Raw genomic sequence first — 17,403 nt, 5'->3', positions numbered from 1 at the left:
GACAGTGGTTGCCACATAGCATTGACTTATTTTTTAAAAAAATATATTTTATTGATTTCTTACAGAGAAGAAGGGAGAGAGATAGAGAGCCAGAAACATCGATGAGAGAGAAACATTGATCAGCTGCCTCCTGCACACTCCCCACTGGGTATGTGCCCGCAACCAAGGTACATGCCCTTGACCGGAATTGAACCTGGGACCCTTGAGTCCGCAGGCTGACGCTCTATCCACTGAGCCAAACCGGTTAGGGCAGCATTGACTTATTAAATACTTGTTAAATGTCTGGCTTGCTGACTTGTTCTTGTCCATTGGTTTCTTGGCATTGATCTAGTTCCTTCCACTCTACATCATGGCATTTCATAAAGACAATGTTTTAAACAACATCTTACATTCAAGTTACCTTTCAGTAATACATTTGAATTTGTGGTGTCAAATTAGATTTGTCAAAATTAAAGGCTGTATGTACTTATTTATATTCATTTATATAAATAGAAATATTCATATTTTATAATCACTGTATATGTGAAATGTAAACATCTAGACTGAAAATTAAAGGCTTCCAAGGAGTTCAAACACTAAAATAGAGCTACAACAAAAAGAATCATAATATTGGTTTTCAAACATCACCGTTTCTTAATAAATTTTCAAGATTTATTAAGAATTTTATTTTGGTTCAGCTTTGTTACTGTCTGCTTAGCTGCAAAGAGACACATTTTCTTAGTATATTTAAAGTGACATCTTTGATAGCTGCCACAGGGTCACTCAAAGCAGAACAGAAGAGTGCCTTATGCTACAGCTTGGTCCCTGGTTGAAGAGTTTCATAGCAGGCACGCTTCTAGGCAAATGTCTAGATGTGCATGTTAGAATGCACTCTACCTTTTATGACAGCTGTAACACATCCCATCTGTTTTTAGAAGGATTTTTTTTCTTTGTTAACTGTCAGTCAATTGGATGTAATAGATTTTTCCACCAAATATTATTCATAATCAACAGGTGAACTGCTCACTTTTAAAATCAATGGCATTTAAAAATTTTTTTGAGTTTTGAGAACAGTTCTCAGAATATATTTTATGGGCTCATCACTGGTCTTGTGGAGTCTAAAAGCAAACCATATTCAGTTCAATGATTCAAATATTGTAGGCTTATAAAATATTGTTCCTCCATAAAAAATAATTTAAAGTATACTAAGGAAAGTGGTTTGGATATATTTTTATTAATCATTCGTTTTAATGTAAAGAATTTGGGAGCCTAAAAATAAATTTATAAATTGGTTAAAATCCACAGCATTTTTACTTATCATATTGTTCAAAAACTACTTTTTTATTTCAGAGTTTCATAATTCCTCAGTTATTAAATACTCATTATTTCTTTATTCATATTTAGTTCAAGCCTTATTTTTTCTAGTTAAAAATCCATACTTTCATTTTGCTATTTTACTTGAAAATTAGCTATAATTTTATGACAAACTACATGACACTAAAAATTAGATTTCCCTCACACTCTACCATGTCACAGTTTCCAAATAATATTTGTCTTCTTTCTTCCCAGTTAGGCTCTTCTACATAATTCCATTTATGCAAGTGATTTCATTATTATTTCAATTTTCTGAGCTTAAAAATGTATTTTTTCTTTACACTTCATTCCTTCCTTTTCCTAAGAAGTCTTCTCAGATCTTCTCCACAATGTCTTAAGTTTCTCCTTTAATCTCCAATCTTCTGCTGCTCATCACAGTAAAGAGCTGGAATAGCCCATAAAACTCTGTTTATTGCTTGAATAGATATAACATTTCTTTGAACAAATATAACGTTACTCTTTTGCTCAAACTTCTACCATTTAATCTGATTCCATTTATTTTTAGTTGTTTTTACCTTACCCATTTCTAATATGAACTCTCCACTTCAGCTTAATTTGAGATCCTCTTTATATTCCTCTACCTTCCCGCTGCTTATATCAACCTCTCTGCTGGGAGTCGGTGCACATGATGAGCTTGGTCTTTGCTGGGTCCCTGAGAACATGGGACCACCTCCAGGACTGTGGTTGAACTGGGCTGGTGCCTGGTTATGGGACTGCTTCTGGGTCTGCAGATCTCATGCCTGTTACCAGGAGTACAAATGGATTTGAGTCCCACTAGGTTCCTGAGAGACGCCTCCTGCCAGGTCCAAGTGTAGGTTCTTTATGGGTGGGTTCTTGGGTGGACAGAGCTGCCTCTGGATTATGGAAGAGTGAGGCTGGGCCAGGTCACAGAGCTGCTTCCGTGTCCACAGTCAGTGTCCACATACCAAGAGCACAAACAGGCATGGGTGCTCCTGGGTCCTTTGGTGGATAGGGTTAGTGGCGGGACTAGACAAGCAGGGCTGGAGCTGAGTTCACAGGAGTCAGGGGTACTTCCAGGTCCACAGCTGGACTACATCACTGGCGTCAGGCCTGATACCTGGGTCCAGACATGCCTTATCAAAGTGTCCCTTCTCAGTCTTGGCTTCCATTGGGGTTTCCCAACCTCCTACCTGGATCCCAAGGTTTCCCCAAAAGGCATATTTGTTCATGGGTGACTGCCAAATTATATTTCTGTGAGAGAATGAGGATGGGCGAACTTTCTATCCCACCTATTTGCTGACATCATTCTCTCTAAATAACTTCAAAGATAGCAGTGTACTAGTCTTAACTAATAAAGTTTTTATGAGTGAAAATTATATTTTTAAAATATTGACCACCACCCAAAGTCAAGTCTCCTTCCATCACCATTTATTCTCCCTTTATCCTCTTTTACCTCCCCCAAGCCCCTTTCCCTCTGATAATCACCATATTGTTGTCTGTCTATGAGTTTATTGTTGTTGTTGTTGTTTTTGCTTAATCCCTTCACCTTTTTCACTCAGCCCTCCAATCTCTCTCCCCTCTGACAACTGTCAACCTGTTTATTGTATCTATAAGTCTGGTTTTTAGTTTAATTTCACACATATACAGTATACAGTTGATGAATTATATAGCATTTTATACTTGAAACCTATATAATTTTATTAACCAGTGTCATCCTAATAAATTAAAATAAAAAATAAAAGAGATTTGGCCACTTAATTATAGCCTCATATTTGCAGCTCATACTTTCTCTCTTATAGTATAAGAGACAACAGAAAGAGTAGAAAGTATCTTAAGTCTGGAGGCTGGACATATGTTTTCTTTCATTTCCAAAATGTGTACATACTAGTACTTTCTCTTCCACTTCTTCCTTCTACCTTCTAGTCTCTTTCTTTCCTATGAGCGGAGTAGAAGGTGGGGATTGGAAAGAAAATTACTTATTTGAACTGGAGAGGCTGTGCTTCGATGGGACACAATTAGACCAGCCTTCAGCTGGCTCCATCATGCATCAGCTGCATGATGCTAGGAACTTTCGAACCAACTTGAAGCTCATGTGTTCTCTTCTATTATTTTAAGTATAATATGGTCTACATAGCAGGATTGTAATGAAGACTAGAATAAGGGCATCTAGTAGGTATGCCCAAGTATTCTAGTTATAATAATAGTGGTGATGATTATTAGTCTGGAATATAAAATTCTAGATTGAATTAGGAAAAGTTGAGGATTGTGACTTTTCAGATTGACTTTTCAAGAAGGGCATTGATGAGCTCCAATATCACATGGACTATCACCAGAATTTGGGGTGAAAGTACAATACAGAATTTATTTGGCTTAAAAACTCCTTCATCTCCATTTCTGAACCTTTTCCTCCTCTTGCTTTCTTACCCACTTCAGTTGTACTCACTATTATCATGGCTAATTAAGTTCATATTCCCTTTAAGACTCTATTATTTCATTCTCCAAATTTATTTATCCCTTTACTACCTAAATTAGAATTCTCTTTTCCTGAATAGTATTGCATAGCAATATACCATCAAAGTAAAAAGTAAAGTGAAACTTATTTTTTTCTGTAAGAGATTGCATATTTTAAAAGTAGAACTGCATAGCAATTTATATAAATTGCTAATTGGTATATAAGTTTTAGAAATGTCTTAGACTTTATTTTCTCTCCTGGATTCATTACTTTCTTTCCTTTATTTCAGTAGACTTATGTATCTTGTATCTATTATTAAGGAAAAAAATCGTACAGCCTATAATTAGATCAGAAATTTTCGTTTGCTTCTGACATTGTTTTCAAAGTTTTCTTCTTGGTTCAAATGCTATGTTTCATAGATTTTGGTCATTCTTATAACAGCCAATGATTTTTCTCCTGTTTTCTGACTTATTATAAAAATTCACCATGGTGGTCTAAGTATTCATATTGCCTGGAACAAATTCCTCTTTACTTGAATTCCAAAGATTTTTTTTAGTACCTAGTTTCCAATTTACCTGTTTAACTCTGAAATTTATGAGGTTTGGTATTAGGTGTAGTTCATTTTTTTCATATGGTTAGCAATTTTAAAAGAATATGTGATCTTTTAAAATTAAAGAAGTAAAAGCAGTGAAGACTGCAAAGCTCATAAAATCAGTTCATTCTTTTTCTATATTAGTATTATGAATAAAATGATTATCTTCTCAAAGAATATTTCTTTTTTTTTAATCTTCACCCAAGGATATTTTTCCATTGATTTTTAGAGAGAGAAGAAGAGAGAGGAAAGACAGAGAGAAATATTGATGTGAGAGAAACACATCGATTGGTTGCCTCCTGCATGAGCCCCTACCAGGGCCTGGGCCAGAGAGAAGCCTGCAACTGAGGTATGCGCCCACGATCAGAATTGAACCTGGGACCCTTCAGTCTGCAGGCCAATGCTCTATCCACTGAGCCAAACTGGCTAGGGCAGAATATTTCTTTTTAAACAGGTGATGAAGTCATATGGATTGGATACTACGACTTAGTGTACAACCTGGTGAAAATGTCATGGGAACTTCGAGGAGATGAGGAACAGGATGGACTTAGAAACGTTATATGGCAAACATTACAGAAAACAAAGAATCATGAAAAAGATGAGCGGATCCATAATGCGCTAAATATAGCTGAGGTAAGATAAACACTGGGGAGTAAATGGGTATTTCTATCTAAGGAGAAAGGAATGTCCACATTCAGTGAGCATCAGTGACACAGTTGAGAACATGATTTTTAAATTTTAATGCTGAACTATTTTTAGTTAAAGATAAGAGGGTAGGCAGTCTTCTGATTAAGTAGCTTGAAGAGAGGAGTTGATTTTTAGGAAGAGTAATTGTGCTACTTTGGGCTTGTGCCTTTGAGAAACATTTACCATGCATTCCAATTGCGAAGGTTAACCAGGGTCTGTGCCTAATTTTCCAGCTTCCTTATTAGTAGTGAATTAATTCACTCTCAAAAGAGTCTCCATTTGGATAATAAATTATTTAGTTTTCTTATTTATATATATGTATTTTTTCTTTCCAGCCATTAGACAATATAAATTGCAAATCTGGACTCACTAACAATAAGTTAATTTTCTTTAAAGTTAAAAATGTATTGTATAAGTTCTTGTTTTTTTCTAGTTCTATTTGAATGACATCAAAGAAAATCATTATGAAATGAGATATCTATTTTTCATAAAATACAAATATTATTTTCTAGTGATGCTTTATTCATATGGTAGCCTATATTTCAAAACTATGCAAAACAATATTTTTCTTCTCTGTGTCTTATTTTGAGCCAGGGTAATTTGTTTGTTATCTTTACACACACTTTTCTCCCCAATGTCACTAAATATTTCTGGTTCTTTCTAGGTTTCACAGATGCAATTAATCTAATGCTCTTAATGTTCTGTTTTCTAATAATAATTATGGGTATGAATTAATGTTGAATGAGAAGAACAAATAAGGAATCCACTCTGCCTATTGATCATCAAAGCATATGGATGGGTTGTTGGCTATACAGAGTTAGCTACATTCTAGATTCTTAGCAGAAAACAAAATATTCAACTCTGAATTTTAATCATAAGTCTGATTTGGAATATGGAAGACTGTGGGGACCCTGTTTAGAGTGCACCAGATAGTCAAGGCCACTCTAAGCCTGGGACTCATAATCAGAATGTTCAAGGCTAAGATACCATACACAGATCCAAGGACTATGTGCAGGTGTACAGCGATCTCTTCTGTAGCCAAAATGAATGATGTTACTATTGGCATGTGGCCTTCTTTGTCTAAGGAGTATAATACCTGTCATTGACCAGCCAAAGGGAAGAGAAGAGAGCTCAGATGAAGCTGGAAAGCTGGAGCTAGGAGAGAAGCTCGGAGGCAGTTACTATGTGAGGCTACAGAGAGCAGCCAGTGTGCTGGGCATGAGAGACAGGAGAAGCTGCTGAGCCAAAGAGGCTAGAGAAGCTGCTGAGGCAGAGAGCTTAGGTGCCACTATGATGTGAGGTGGTGAGTCTAGGGGGCAGCATGCGGCTGCTCAGATAATAGCTGTGGGTACAGAGACTAATGCTGCTTTGTGTGAAAGATGTACAATGTTAACCAGCCAGTATCTGCCCGCCTGCCTGTACAGGACTTGCTGTGAAGGAGTTGTTTTGTCTGACGACTATATGGCCTCTGCAATAAAGACTCATTCTTGCCGAAACCGGTTTGGCTCAGTGGATAGAGCATCGGCCTGCGGACTCAAGGGTCCCAGGCTCGATTCTGGTCAAGGGCATGTACCTTGGTTGCGGGCACATCCCCAGTGGGAGATGTGCAGGAGGCAGCTGATGGGTGTTTCTCTCTCATCGATGTTTCTAACTCTCTATCTTTCTCCCTTCCTCTCTGCAGAAAAGCAATAAAAAATATTTTTTAAAAAAAGACTCATTCTTATATATCCACAACCTCTCATGGCTTCTCTGTCTAAGATCCAGCATCCTAGGAGTTCCAGCCCCAGGCAGGAACTTGGACTAGGTTCCCTACAGTTAGTACAGTGGGCAGGGTTTGAGAGGACCTGCCCTAGTGTAGTTGGGAAGAATTTAGAGGAATATATGGACTCAGAGCAACTCAGAGCAGGAGTGCTGAGCAGTGCTCTAGCCGTGCTCTGACAGACTATCCATTTTTCCCCTCTAGATTTTAAAATATTTTTTTTCATGGAAAAAGATAATCAGAGAGCGATCTACTTGAACTACATTGTTTTGGATTTCATGGACTTTCCTTTATGCAACTGTGCTTCAGTTTGTCCCTTGGTTTTGAATTGAGGAGCACAGAAAGAAATAGAAATAAAGACAGTTATTGTACCTATTACAGAGATGACCACGATATCACCTTTTTAGGATTTAGGAAATAAATCCTCCTCAGTTTCATGTACTCTTCAAACCTTATTACTGATTTTGTATAAGCGATTTGCTGGAGCTTAAAAAAATGATTCAAAGTTTTGACCAGTTTCTAACAGAAATAGAGAATGCTATGTATTCATTTCACTCAGTCTTACTGTTTTCTTTTTGCCTGTTTTTCTGTTTTCATGACATTTTCAATTATTTATATTATTTCTGCTTTTTTAAAATCTATTTTTATATGCCACTTCACACCTCAAATGGATTATTCTGTAAGTAAATAAACCAACTCAAATTTATCATTTCCACAATTAGGATTCTATATGGATATTTCCAGGGCTAATAATTTGGTATAAGGTAGTCTTTTCTTCTTCAAAATGTTAGTAAATATCTATAGATAACTACATTTGATGTTCATAAGTCAGTTAATCAGACATATTAAATATTTTTTAGAAGCTAGATCCAAGTAAAACTGTTGCAGCTCAGGAAGTTGAAGATGGAAATGAACACTGGTGGGTGGGCAAGTAATGGGGCACAGAGGTAGAGCCAACATTACTGGGTGAGGGACTGCTTAAGGTTGTGGAACAGGAAGAAGAGTCTAAGGAAGATTCATGGGCCTGTTCTGGCTGGAGGGCTCCACCTACTCCCTGAAGAACTGCCCTTGAGCTCCATTACTCTATCCAGTTGCAGAAATGAATTTAATGTCAGAAACATTGAGAGTGGTGATCAGTTCTTGGCTTGGTGCTTTGGGTAGCCAAGGTCAAAAGTAGGAAAAACACCCTTTACCGATTGTGTACGTGTGCAGGGCAAGGGGCTCTGTTTCCTGAAAGAATGAGCTTCCTTGGAAGACTGAGCATTTAACTAGTGATTGTCTGCAACATTCACGTGGTTTTGGCTGGGGTGGGTCTAAACCTGTTGGAGAAATATCGAGCAACTAACTAGTCAGCTGGCAAAGAATTAATTCCTATGTCATATTCTTGCCTCTAGGCCACAAGTCAACAAAATTGCTAAGTGGCAGAGTTTTCTGAATCCTTGCTTTTGGGTCCCTGCAATCACAGAAGCTGGTTAATATTGACTTCCATCTAATTACTTCAGTATTTAGTTGGCAGAGTTGTTCTTTTTATATTTTTCATTTTCCTAGTTACCTTATGCCCTAAGGGAATGCTAATTAATAGAAAAGTCCAGGCTTTGCCAGATTCAAGGTTACATTCTTTCTCCTCACCCCACTCCATGTGTGTTGTGAGAATTGCACAGCAGATTCATCACTCAAATTTTATGTGCCTTCGTTCCCTTAGCTGTAAAGTGGGCATAATTCTATGAACTCTATTATTCCCTTTATAGATATAGAGTAATTGATTGGCTGCCTCCTGTACACCCCCTACTGGGGATCGAGCCCATAACCCGGGCATGTGCCCTTGACTGGAATTGAACCACGACCTCCTGGTTCATAGGTCAACGTTCAACCACTGAGCAACACTGGCTGGGCTCTTACTCATTTTTTATTTTCTAGTGACCATCCCAGTGCCTGACACTTAGTAGGTATTCAGTAAGTGTTTGCCAACATGCTTTCAATAATCACCAATGGAGCATGTGAGGAGAAAGATTAAAAGAAAAAAATTGAGTTACTTGCATCTTGCATCTGATGACAAGAACCCAAGCACAGAACAGGGTGGGCTAAGTGGGGTGGCAGGGAGGGTCTACACCAGTGATTCCCAAAGTGGGCGCTACCGCCCCCTGGTAGGTGCTGCAGCAATCCAGGGGGGCGGTGATGGCCACAGGTGCATTTGGGGGCGATGAGTAACTGTTATTAAAATTTAAAAAATTAATTTCCAGGGGCTGAGTAATATTTTTTCTGGAAAGGGGGCGGTAGGCCAAATAAGTTTGGGAACCACTGGTTACACAGTCCTGACTCCTGGGTTTCTTCCTTCAAACCCTAGTAAATTCAGTCAACTGTAACATGAGGTATAGTATGAGCTTTGGGTTATAAAGACTGAGTTTAAATTTCAGATTCTTTTAAGCACTTTAATAAGGAAGTAAAATATTCTCTGTGTGTCTGTACATGTGTGTGTGTATGATTATTAATATACTCTTTCTCCTCTACAACTGTGAATTCTGTTGTATCTCACACATATTGGTTGAAAGAATAAATAAATACATTATAAGTTCATTTTCTAACCATTGGCAAGGTGTGCATCTCTCTCATAGATAGTCTCTCTCTGTCTTTTCATGTATAAAATGGGGTGATAATTCCTTAGCCAAATTCCTAAGAGCAATTCTTGATTCTCCTCTCTCATAGCTCATAGTCAACCCATGAACAAGCTCTAAAAATCCCAGCTCCAATTTCATCTCCATCCCTCCATCTTCACTATCATCATATCCCAGCTGAGTCTTTTCATCCTCTGGACAGCTGCGAAGCTTCCTAATTCATTTTCTTCCATTCTTGCTGCTTATATCTATTCACTGAAGAGCAGCAAGATTGATTCTGTAAAATATAAATCAAATTATAGCACTATCTTGCTTACAACCCTCTAATGCTCTAGCATTGAACTTGGAATGGAATAAAAATTCCTGATCTTGGTTTACTCAGCTCCTACTAATACCTTCAGCCTTGTCTCCTCTCATTCTCCACTCCCTAGCCACACTGGCTTTTTTCCCCATTCTTTGAATCCACCATGCTTATACTCAGCTTAAGACCTTTGTCCTAGATGTGACCTCTGACTGGAATGTCCTGATTTTCACATGGTTGTCTCTTGTCATTCAGATTTCGCCCTGAATGGCACATCAGAGACACCTTCCACAGTAACCTGATCTAAAGCAACATGTTCTATCTTTATCACACATTTTAGTGATCTTCAGAGATCTGTTCATAGCCTTGTATTTTTATTTTATTTATTTATTCTCTGTTGTCTTTCTCTCTTGCCAGAATGTAATTTCATGGATTAAAAAGTAGCTTGTGTAATTTATGGTGATGTCCACAGTATCTAAATCAGTTCTAATGATCCAGCAACCTGTCATAAATAAATAGAAAAGTACCTACATCATAGTGCAGTTTTGACAATTCAATGAGATAATTTATGTAAAGCACTTAGCCCAGGGTCTGACACATAAATAACATGCCATAATGTAGTTTTTCTAATCATTCATTACCTTGCTTTAAATAAAAATTCCCACTTCTGAGATTCTGTTTTCACATCAGTTCTATCAAACCTAATGGGAGCTAGGATGTGGGGGTCCTCCAAGCAGAACTGACTTGTTTCTGCTTTTGATGTTTGGGGGATGGTACTGACCAAAGTTGTTACCTATGAAGGAAGGGAACAGAAGGATATGAGTCAAGATTATGCTCAGCTACAGTCACAAAAACAAGGAAAAGCAGTGACTTAAGCAGGTAAGGGGTATTTATTGCTCACATAGCAAGACCTAAAGAGGGTACCTATTGAATATTTGGCTGAGTACTGATTAGCCCCCACATGTGAGGAAACTAGCTGGTGTGAGGGAAGGAATCACCCAAAGGATTAGAGGTATCAGTGCTTCTTGCTCACATGGGGCTGGGAATAGTGCCTGTTCACACCAGCCAAACAAGAGAACCTCTGATTTATGAGGCATTGGGGTGAGTACACAGGAGGATCTTGCCTCATAACTGGGAGTAATTAACCTAAGACTGAGAATTGCCTTGTTCTGCCTAACAAATAATAAAAGCAAGATCTGAAAAGCTAAAACCTTCCCAAGGAATTGAACTGTGTCTCATAGCAAAGCTCAAGAATATCTATAGAAATACAGAGACATTCAACACCCAATAAGCCATAATTCACAATGTCTAGCATCCAACTGAAAATTAATAGGCAGGACAATATGACTGATAATGAAGAGAATAATTAATTAATCAGAATTGACCCAGAATGGACACAGATATTGCAGTTATCATACAAGGAGATTAAAATAGTTATAACTATATTCAAAATATTTGAAATTTAGGTAGACATTTAAAAAAACATAGATGGGATTAACAGATTAGATGTGGCAGAAGAAGTGATTAGTGGACTTCAAGACATAGCAACAGAAACCATTCAAAATTAAAGTATGAAAATTTTAAAATATTAACAGAGCATTAATGAGCTGTGGGATGAATTCAGTCAGATATATGTGCAATTAGATTTCCCAAAGAGGGAGCAGAAAAATATTTGAACAAGGTTTTCAGAGCCAAGATTTCAGAGCTAGTTTTCATAGGAAAATGTACTGGAAACAAATTAGAATAATTATGGGTGGGAGACTTGCTTCAATCATTCACATCTATCTGCCAACAAGTATATATTTTATAAATCAATGAGCCCACATAGAGTCAAGAGCAGGGCAGAGAAGCACAGCACCCAGATGACGCTGACTTTTTAGGGAGAGCTTGTTTATATCTGCCCTCACCAAATGGTACACCTCCCTCTTGACCATCTCATTCTGCAGAAATAGGACATTCCCATGTAGTGCTTGGGCCACTGGTTTGATCCTTTCTTCACTTGTCTTTATGATTCTCTGTTAGTTATAGTACAAAACACAGACAACAATTCAACCTTTCTGTATTCTCTCCTGGTTTTCTGCTATAATACCAGCTGCCCATATCAGATATCTATGTAAGGCAGTGATGGCGAACCTTTCGAGCTCGGCGTGTCAGCATTTTGAAAAACCCTAACTTAACCCTGGTGACGTGTCACATATAGAAATTTTTTGATATTTGCAACCACAGTAAAACAAAGATTTATATTTTTGATATTTATTTTATATGTTTAAATGCCATTTAACAAAGAAAAATCAACCAAAAAAATGAGTTTGCGTGTCACCTCTGACACGCGTGTCATAGGTTCACCATCACTGGTGTAAGGGATACCCTAGTTTTACAATGACTTTTGCTTCTCTAAGGCTGTTCTGTTGTTGAGAATAGGCTGGGCTTTGCTGTAATAAACAAAGCCTTAAATTCTAAAGGATCAACACATAAAAACTGGTTTATTGTTCACCCCAAACCCATTGCAGGTCAATCAGCTCACTGGGGTCATTTCTTCCAGTGTCACTCAGGGATCCTGTCTGCTTCCTTCTTGGGGCCATTTCAACAGGTACATTTAGAGTTGCCACTGCAGGGGTAGAGAGGGATGAAGAGTTTGGCAGAGACTGTTGCTGCCTCAGCTTGGAAGTGACATATGTAACTTTACTCTTAGTTTTTTGACCAGCACTGGTCCTGCAGGAGGCTGGAAATGTTGACTTTTATGTTCCAGGTGGGGCTGGGGGTGGGGTGAGTGGTGGGAGGGAGAACTAGATATAGATGACGCTACAGTGTCAAACAGAGCAGCATTTCCTAAATGATGTACATGGAATACAGGTATTTTAGATGTCAATAACTTAGAATTCTAATTTTTAAAAGAGTATGTAATATAGCAGGTGCTTGTGACCACCATGCCACACCTCTTTCATCATCATGATTTCAGCACCGTGGTGCTAGATGGCTCCATATTCCATTGCCAGTATCCCATATTGAGTCACGGAATCTCTCCAGTCTGCTTTTCCAAAGCTGGAGAAGGTTTATCAACTGATGAACTCAATAGTAGACAAAGGTTAAAGTCCCTTAGAGCAACTCCCAAACAATAGGGGTTGAGTCAGTGGATGAATGCCGAATCTTTTCTATCCTCAAGCACTCTACATGTTTTTTTAGAGAGTTCTTAGCAAAACTAAATCCCGATTGTTTATAGTGGTAATGAGTTCATTAATACTTCTTGATTGTCTTTCTTTCCTAACTTGCCTCACTTTTCCCATCCCCTCACTTTTGTTTTCTGAAATTGTCTCTCAACAAACTAACTGTACTCAAGTCCTTATCTTAGGTCACCTTTGAGAGAAAAACTAAAATATATGATAAAATAAATTTGGAAAATCTTCATTTAACTGTAGTTAAACATGTTTTCTTTGTTATAGGAATTTAAGAGTTTTAATATGCTAATGTTGATCATGGCTCTTCAAGAGGGGATAAAGAAATTTGGGCTTCCCAAACTTGAACTGTAAACTTTTATCCCAAGGCAACTTGCAGAACTAGCACTCCCTGAAACTCATGTTAGGGATGCTCTCATGTTAGGGTTGCTTGATCTAAAGTTTTTGCAACTTCTCTTACTTAAAAAAAAAAACCCCACACGATATTTTATTGATTTTTAGCACGAAAGGGAGGAGAGAGAGAGAGAGAGAGAGAGAGAGAGAGAGAGAGAGAGAGACATTGATGTGGGAGTGAAACATCGATCACCTGCTTCCTGCACACTCCCAACCAGGGATTGAACCCGCAACAGGGGCATGTGCCCTGACAGGGAACTGAACCATCAACCTTTAGGTGCATGGGATGATTCCCAACCAACTGAGCCACAACAGTCAGGGATAACTTCTCTTATATTTTAATAAGAAAAATATATATTTAAAATATTAAAGGTGCTTAAGAGTAGATAGGGGAGTGAAAAGGATTTTAAAATGTATCAAAATATAAGTACCTCATTTTGTACCACTATCAAGAAAAAAATGGCTACAGTTCTGGTACTTAACCCCAAGAAGCTGTCCAGTGGCAGGTCCGAAGAGGAGAAATTAAATGGCTAGACAGTCCATGGAAAACTTCCTGCAACTTCCATTGGAAGATGGAACAATGTGCTCCTTAGTTGAAAGCAGCAAACTCCTCTCACTGTACCACCCACCTCTCCCCTCTAATTACTGTGCTGGATGGTGAAATTAAACCCAGCAGGTAGGCAGCTCCTATACAGATTTCTGGAGCTATCTCATGCTCTGATTAATTGTGTCAGCCTGCAGAGGCTGATTAGCATAATTAATCTTATCTTGTGATTACCCTGAGGAGGAAGTTCTGAATGCCCAGGTGGGATGTGGTGAATGAGTGACTGTGTCTATCTCCAAGTGACAAAGAAGCACAGGATGGAGAAGTTTGAGAACCAGAGCTAGAGTCACTTGGGGGAGCTTAGAACTAGGGATAGGAGAAAAGAGCAGAGGAGGGGCAATTTTCACAGGTCAAGGCTCATTGGCCAGGATGTGCCCACACATCTGTATACAGCTGTGGAGTTCCATATCTCCTCTCTTTGCTATAAGCTCCCTGAGAACCAGGTCTTTGTCTTCTATATTTCTCTCATCACTTAGTTCAGTGATGGACCTCCTGTTAGTTTTGGGCAAAGTAAGATATCTATAATAATAAAAGGGTAATATGCTAATTAGACCAGACAACCGAACAACCTTCTAGATGTCCTTCTGGATGTCCTTCCGGATGAAGCTGGGGCTGTGAGAGCCGGGGCTGTGAGGGCCGAGGCAAGCCGCCACAGCTTCGAGAGCTGTGGCTGCAAGGGCCGAGCCTCTTGCGTGAATTTAGTGCATTGAGCCTCTAGTTTAAGATAAGATGGGAAAAGCAAAAAGAAGAGAAGAATAGGATGGAATCAGATGGAGAAATGAAAGTACTATATTAGAAAAGATGGAGGAAGATAGATGGTTAGGGAGACAGATGGTTAAGTAGATGGAAAGATGGACTGGTGTGTGGCACCAACCATGTGCCAGGCTCTGTGCTATAAAATGGCTCCCAAATGCTTTATATAGAACATCTTGTTCAATCATCACAACCCACGACACCCATTGGCTCTCAACTTAAAGGTGCATAAGAATCACTAATAATACTTGTTAAAATGGAAATTGCATGTAAAGAGATTTTAGTTATATAATCTTCTCATAGGAGCTAGGAAGCTACATCATTAGTAAGTAGCCAGGTGGTTTCCATGCAGTTGATTCTAGGAGCTCACCTTGAGAAATGCCATTTACTGAAAAAAATGAATGAATGGATGGTTGGATGAATAAATAAACATACCCTTTGAGGCAGTTATTCTAGGAATCATTTGGAAAGGTAGAGACTGAGGAGCAGAGCAAGTGAGTACTTGTTCATCTCTCACTGTTAGTAATTGAGGGCATCTGTATCTGCCCTCCCTACTGTAGGAGACATTTAGAGAAGGTTATATAAGAGACTGTCCATGCTTTTCAACGCATTTTCTTAGAGTAGTAAAGGGCAGAGGCTCAAGGTGGATGTATCCGATTTGAAGAATTTCTACCCTTATTCATTCAACCAATATTTTAAGCACACACTCCATGCCAGGCATGGAGGTTGTACTAATGAACAAAAACAACAACAAAAGGACAGCCTTTTTTGGAGTTTGAAGTCTATAACAGATAGACATTAATAATCTCACAAATACAACCTTATAAACTGCTCCAAATATTTTTTTATAAATGCCCTGTTTATGGTGTTAACAGAAGCTAAGAGTCAGGGAAGGGTTCTTATTTGCATTGTGTTAAGTATGAGTCTGAATTAACCAAATGAACAGAGTAGGAAGAAGAATACTCCTGGCAGTGGAAAAGCATATGCAGAACTCTGGGGGTTGAGGGAGCAAAGGACTTGAAAAACTATGAATGCTATGAATCAGGCTGGAGTATCCATAGAGCTGCATTTGGGGGGGAACCAGAACATGGACAAGGCACATCTTCAGCTAAGAAAGATGGAGCTCCAACCATGGTTTGGGGATGGAGAAAGGCAAAACTATTTGGAGGAAGTGTTATATGCAGGAGAAATGAAATCAGAGAAGGAAACTCTCAAAGGTGAGAAGCTGTTCTGAAACATGAGGAGGCCTAAGGAGAAAGATTTTGAAGATTAGCTTGTAAATGAAGTGAGGGTATTAGAGACCTGCTTTCTTTGATGCCAGCTACAAAATCCAGGAGCGTAATGGGGTCCTGTGGGACCCTGTGGGATTAAACAAGCCTGCTTTTTCTCCTCCACCCCAGAGCCTGAAGGCCACATTGACTAATTCGTCAACACATGACTACTTCTATGGTGATGAAGACAATGACTAGCTCTGTTCTCATTTTCATGACTTTTATGGAGAAGTGGAAGAGACTCTCAATTAAATAATCACAAATGTGATCAGTGTGATGAATAAATGGTACAGGTAGCTATGTTTCTGATAGTCTGAGTAGTCAGTGGTTGGTGCTGGTTGCCTTGGGGACATTTAAAATAAGACCTAAAGAATGAGAGAGGATTAGGTGGGTGAACAGTGGCTGGTAGGGTGGTCTAGGACAATTGAATGTGGGAAATACATAAATGCACAGACCTTGTGATGGGAGGAACTATAAACAGTATAAGGAATGGACAGAGGGTGTGTGTGGCTATAGAGAAGAGGTCCATTGAGAGAATAAACCAAACAGATCACCAAGGTTTGGACTATGTGGGGTTTTCAGCCATGGTCCAGTGAGTCACTTTCTCCCAAGGGAAACAGGTGAATACAGAGAGATTTACACCAGACAATGCCAACAGCTGAACATTTTAATTCTCTAGGGTGCTATATCTCAGAAGAGCATAGGACAGGAATTCTTGTTCCAACCAGAGTCTGGGTCTCGCTTCGAGGGAAAGTACCCAATAGCTATAAGAAGAAAGAAAGTACACAGGTGACACACTATGTGACTCTGAGCAAGTCATGTCCCCCTCCTGAATCCCACCTCCTCCTCTAGCCACCAAGAATTTGGGCCCAACACTTTGTAAGAATTTGTTGAATCTTTGGAGATAAATAGACTCACTTTCCCGCCATGAGCTTTGTCTAGAGTGGAGCTATTATCTTTCCCCTTTAAAAGGTCTCTTGAAATACAAGAACATCATTTAAAAGTGAGATCTTGCTGTAGATGGATATGTCCCAGTATTAGATGAGAGGGGGAATAAAACCACACCCATTTAAAATCTGACAGAGGACCAGGGAGAATAAAACCCTCTTGTATTAATGACAGGACTAAATTGGGTTCTGTTTCAAGTTGCCATTGAGTTTCTGAGTTATTTAGAAGGAAGATAAAACAATCTCAAAAAGAATGATGTATATAACGGATTAATTTCCAGAGCACTCACAGATGCCATTTATCTTGCAAATCTTCCTTCCTGAATTGTTTTCAATTTTCAATTGAGGGGTTATTTTAAAGCAAATAGATGAACCTGGTGAAAGGGAGAAAGAGAGTGAGGAGAGAGTGTGGGAAAGAGGGGGAGAGGAGCAAGGTGTTTTTTGGAGAGGAGCAATGTTTTTGGAGAGGAGCAAGGTTTGTAGCCGAAACTCCATTCCTTTTATGCTTAATTTCTCTGAGGAAAATAGTCATAATTATTTCATAT

The 17,403-nt window shown here is 38.7% G+C and overlaps 1 protein-coding gene across 4 annotated transcripts in view; it reads left to right on the top strand.

The window, feature by feature from the left end:
• The window catches only part of TMEM232 (transmembrane protein 232), a 171,610-nt gene that overhangs the window by 66,647 nt on the left and 87,560 nt on the right, over positions 1-17,403 (top strand). For all 4 annotated transcript variants that reach the window (XM_070412434.1, XM_070412431.1, XM_070412432.1 and 1 more), the window contains one exon: positions 4,813-4,991. In XM_070412434.1, coding sequence (XP_070268535.1) covers positions 4,813-4,991 — 179 coding nt within the window. The remainder of the gene's footprint in view (positions 1-4,812; positions 4,992-17,403) is intronic.

The sequence above is a fragment of the Myotis yumanensis genome, unplaced genomic scaffold (genome assembly GCF_028538775.1).
Source record: "Myotis yumanensis isolate MYYU_CA2020_CCGP unplaced genomic scaffold, mMyoYum1.0.hap1 SCAF_4, whole genome shotgun sequence".
In the NCBI taxonomy this organism is placed as follows: domain Eukaryota; kingdom Metazoa; phylum Chordata; class Mammalia; order Chiroptera; family Vespertilionidae; genus Myotis; species Myotis yumanensis.
This window is presented reverse-complemented; position numbering and strand designations above follow the sequence as displayed.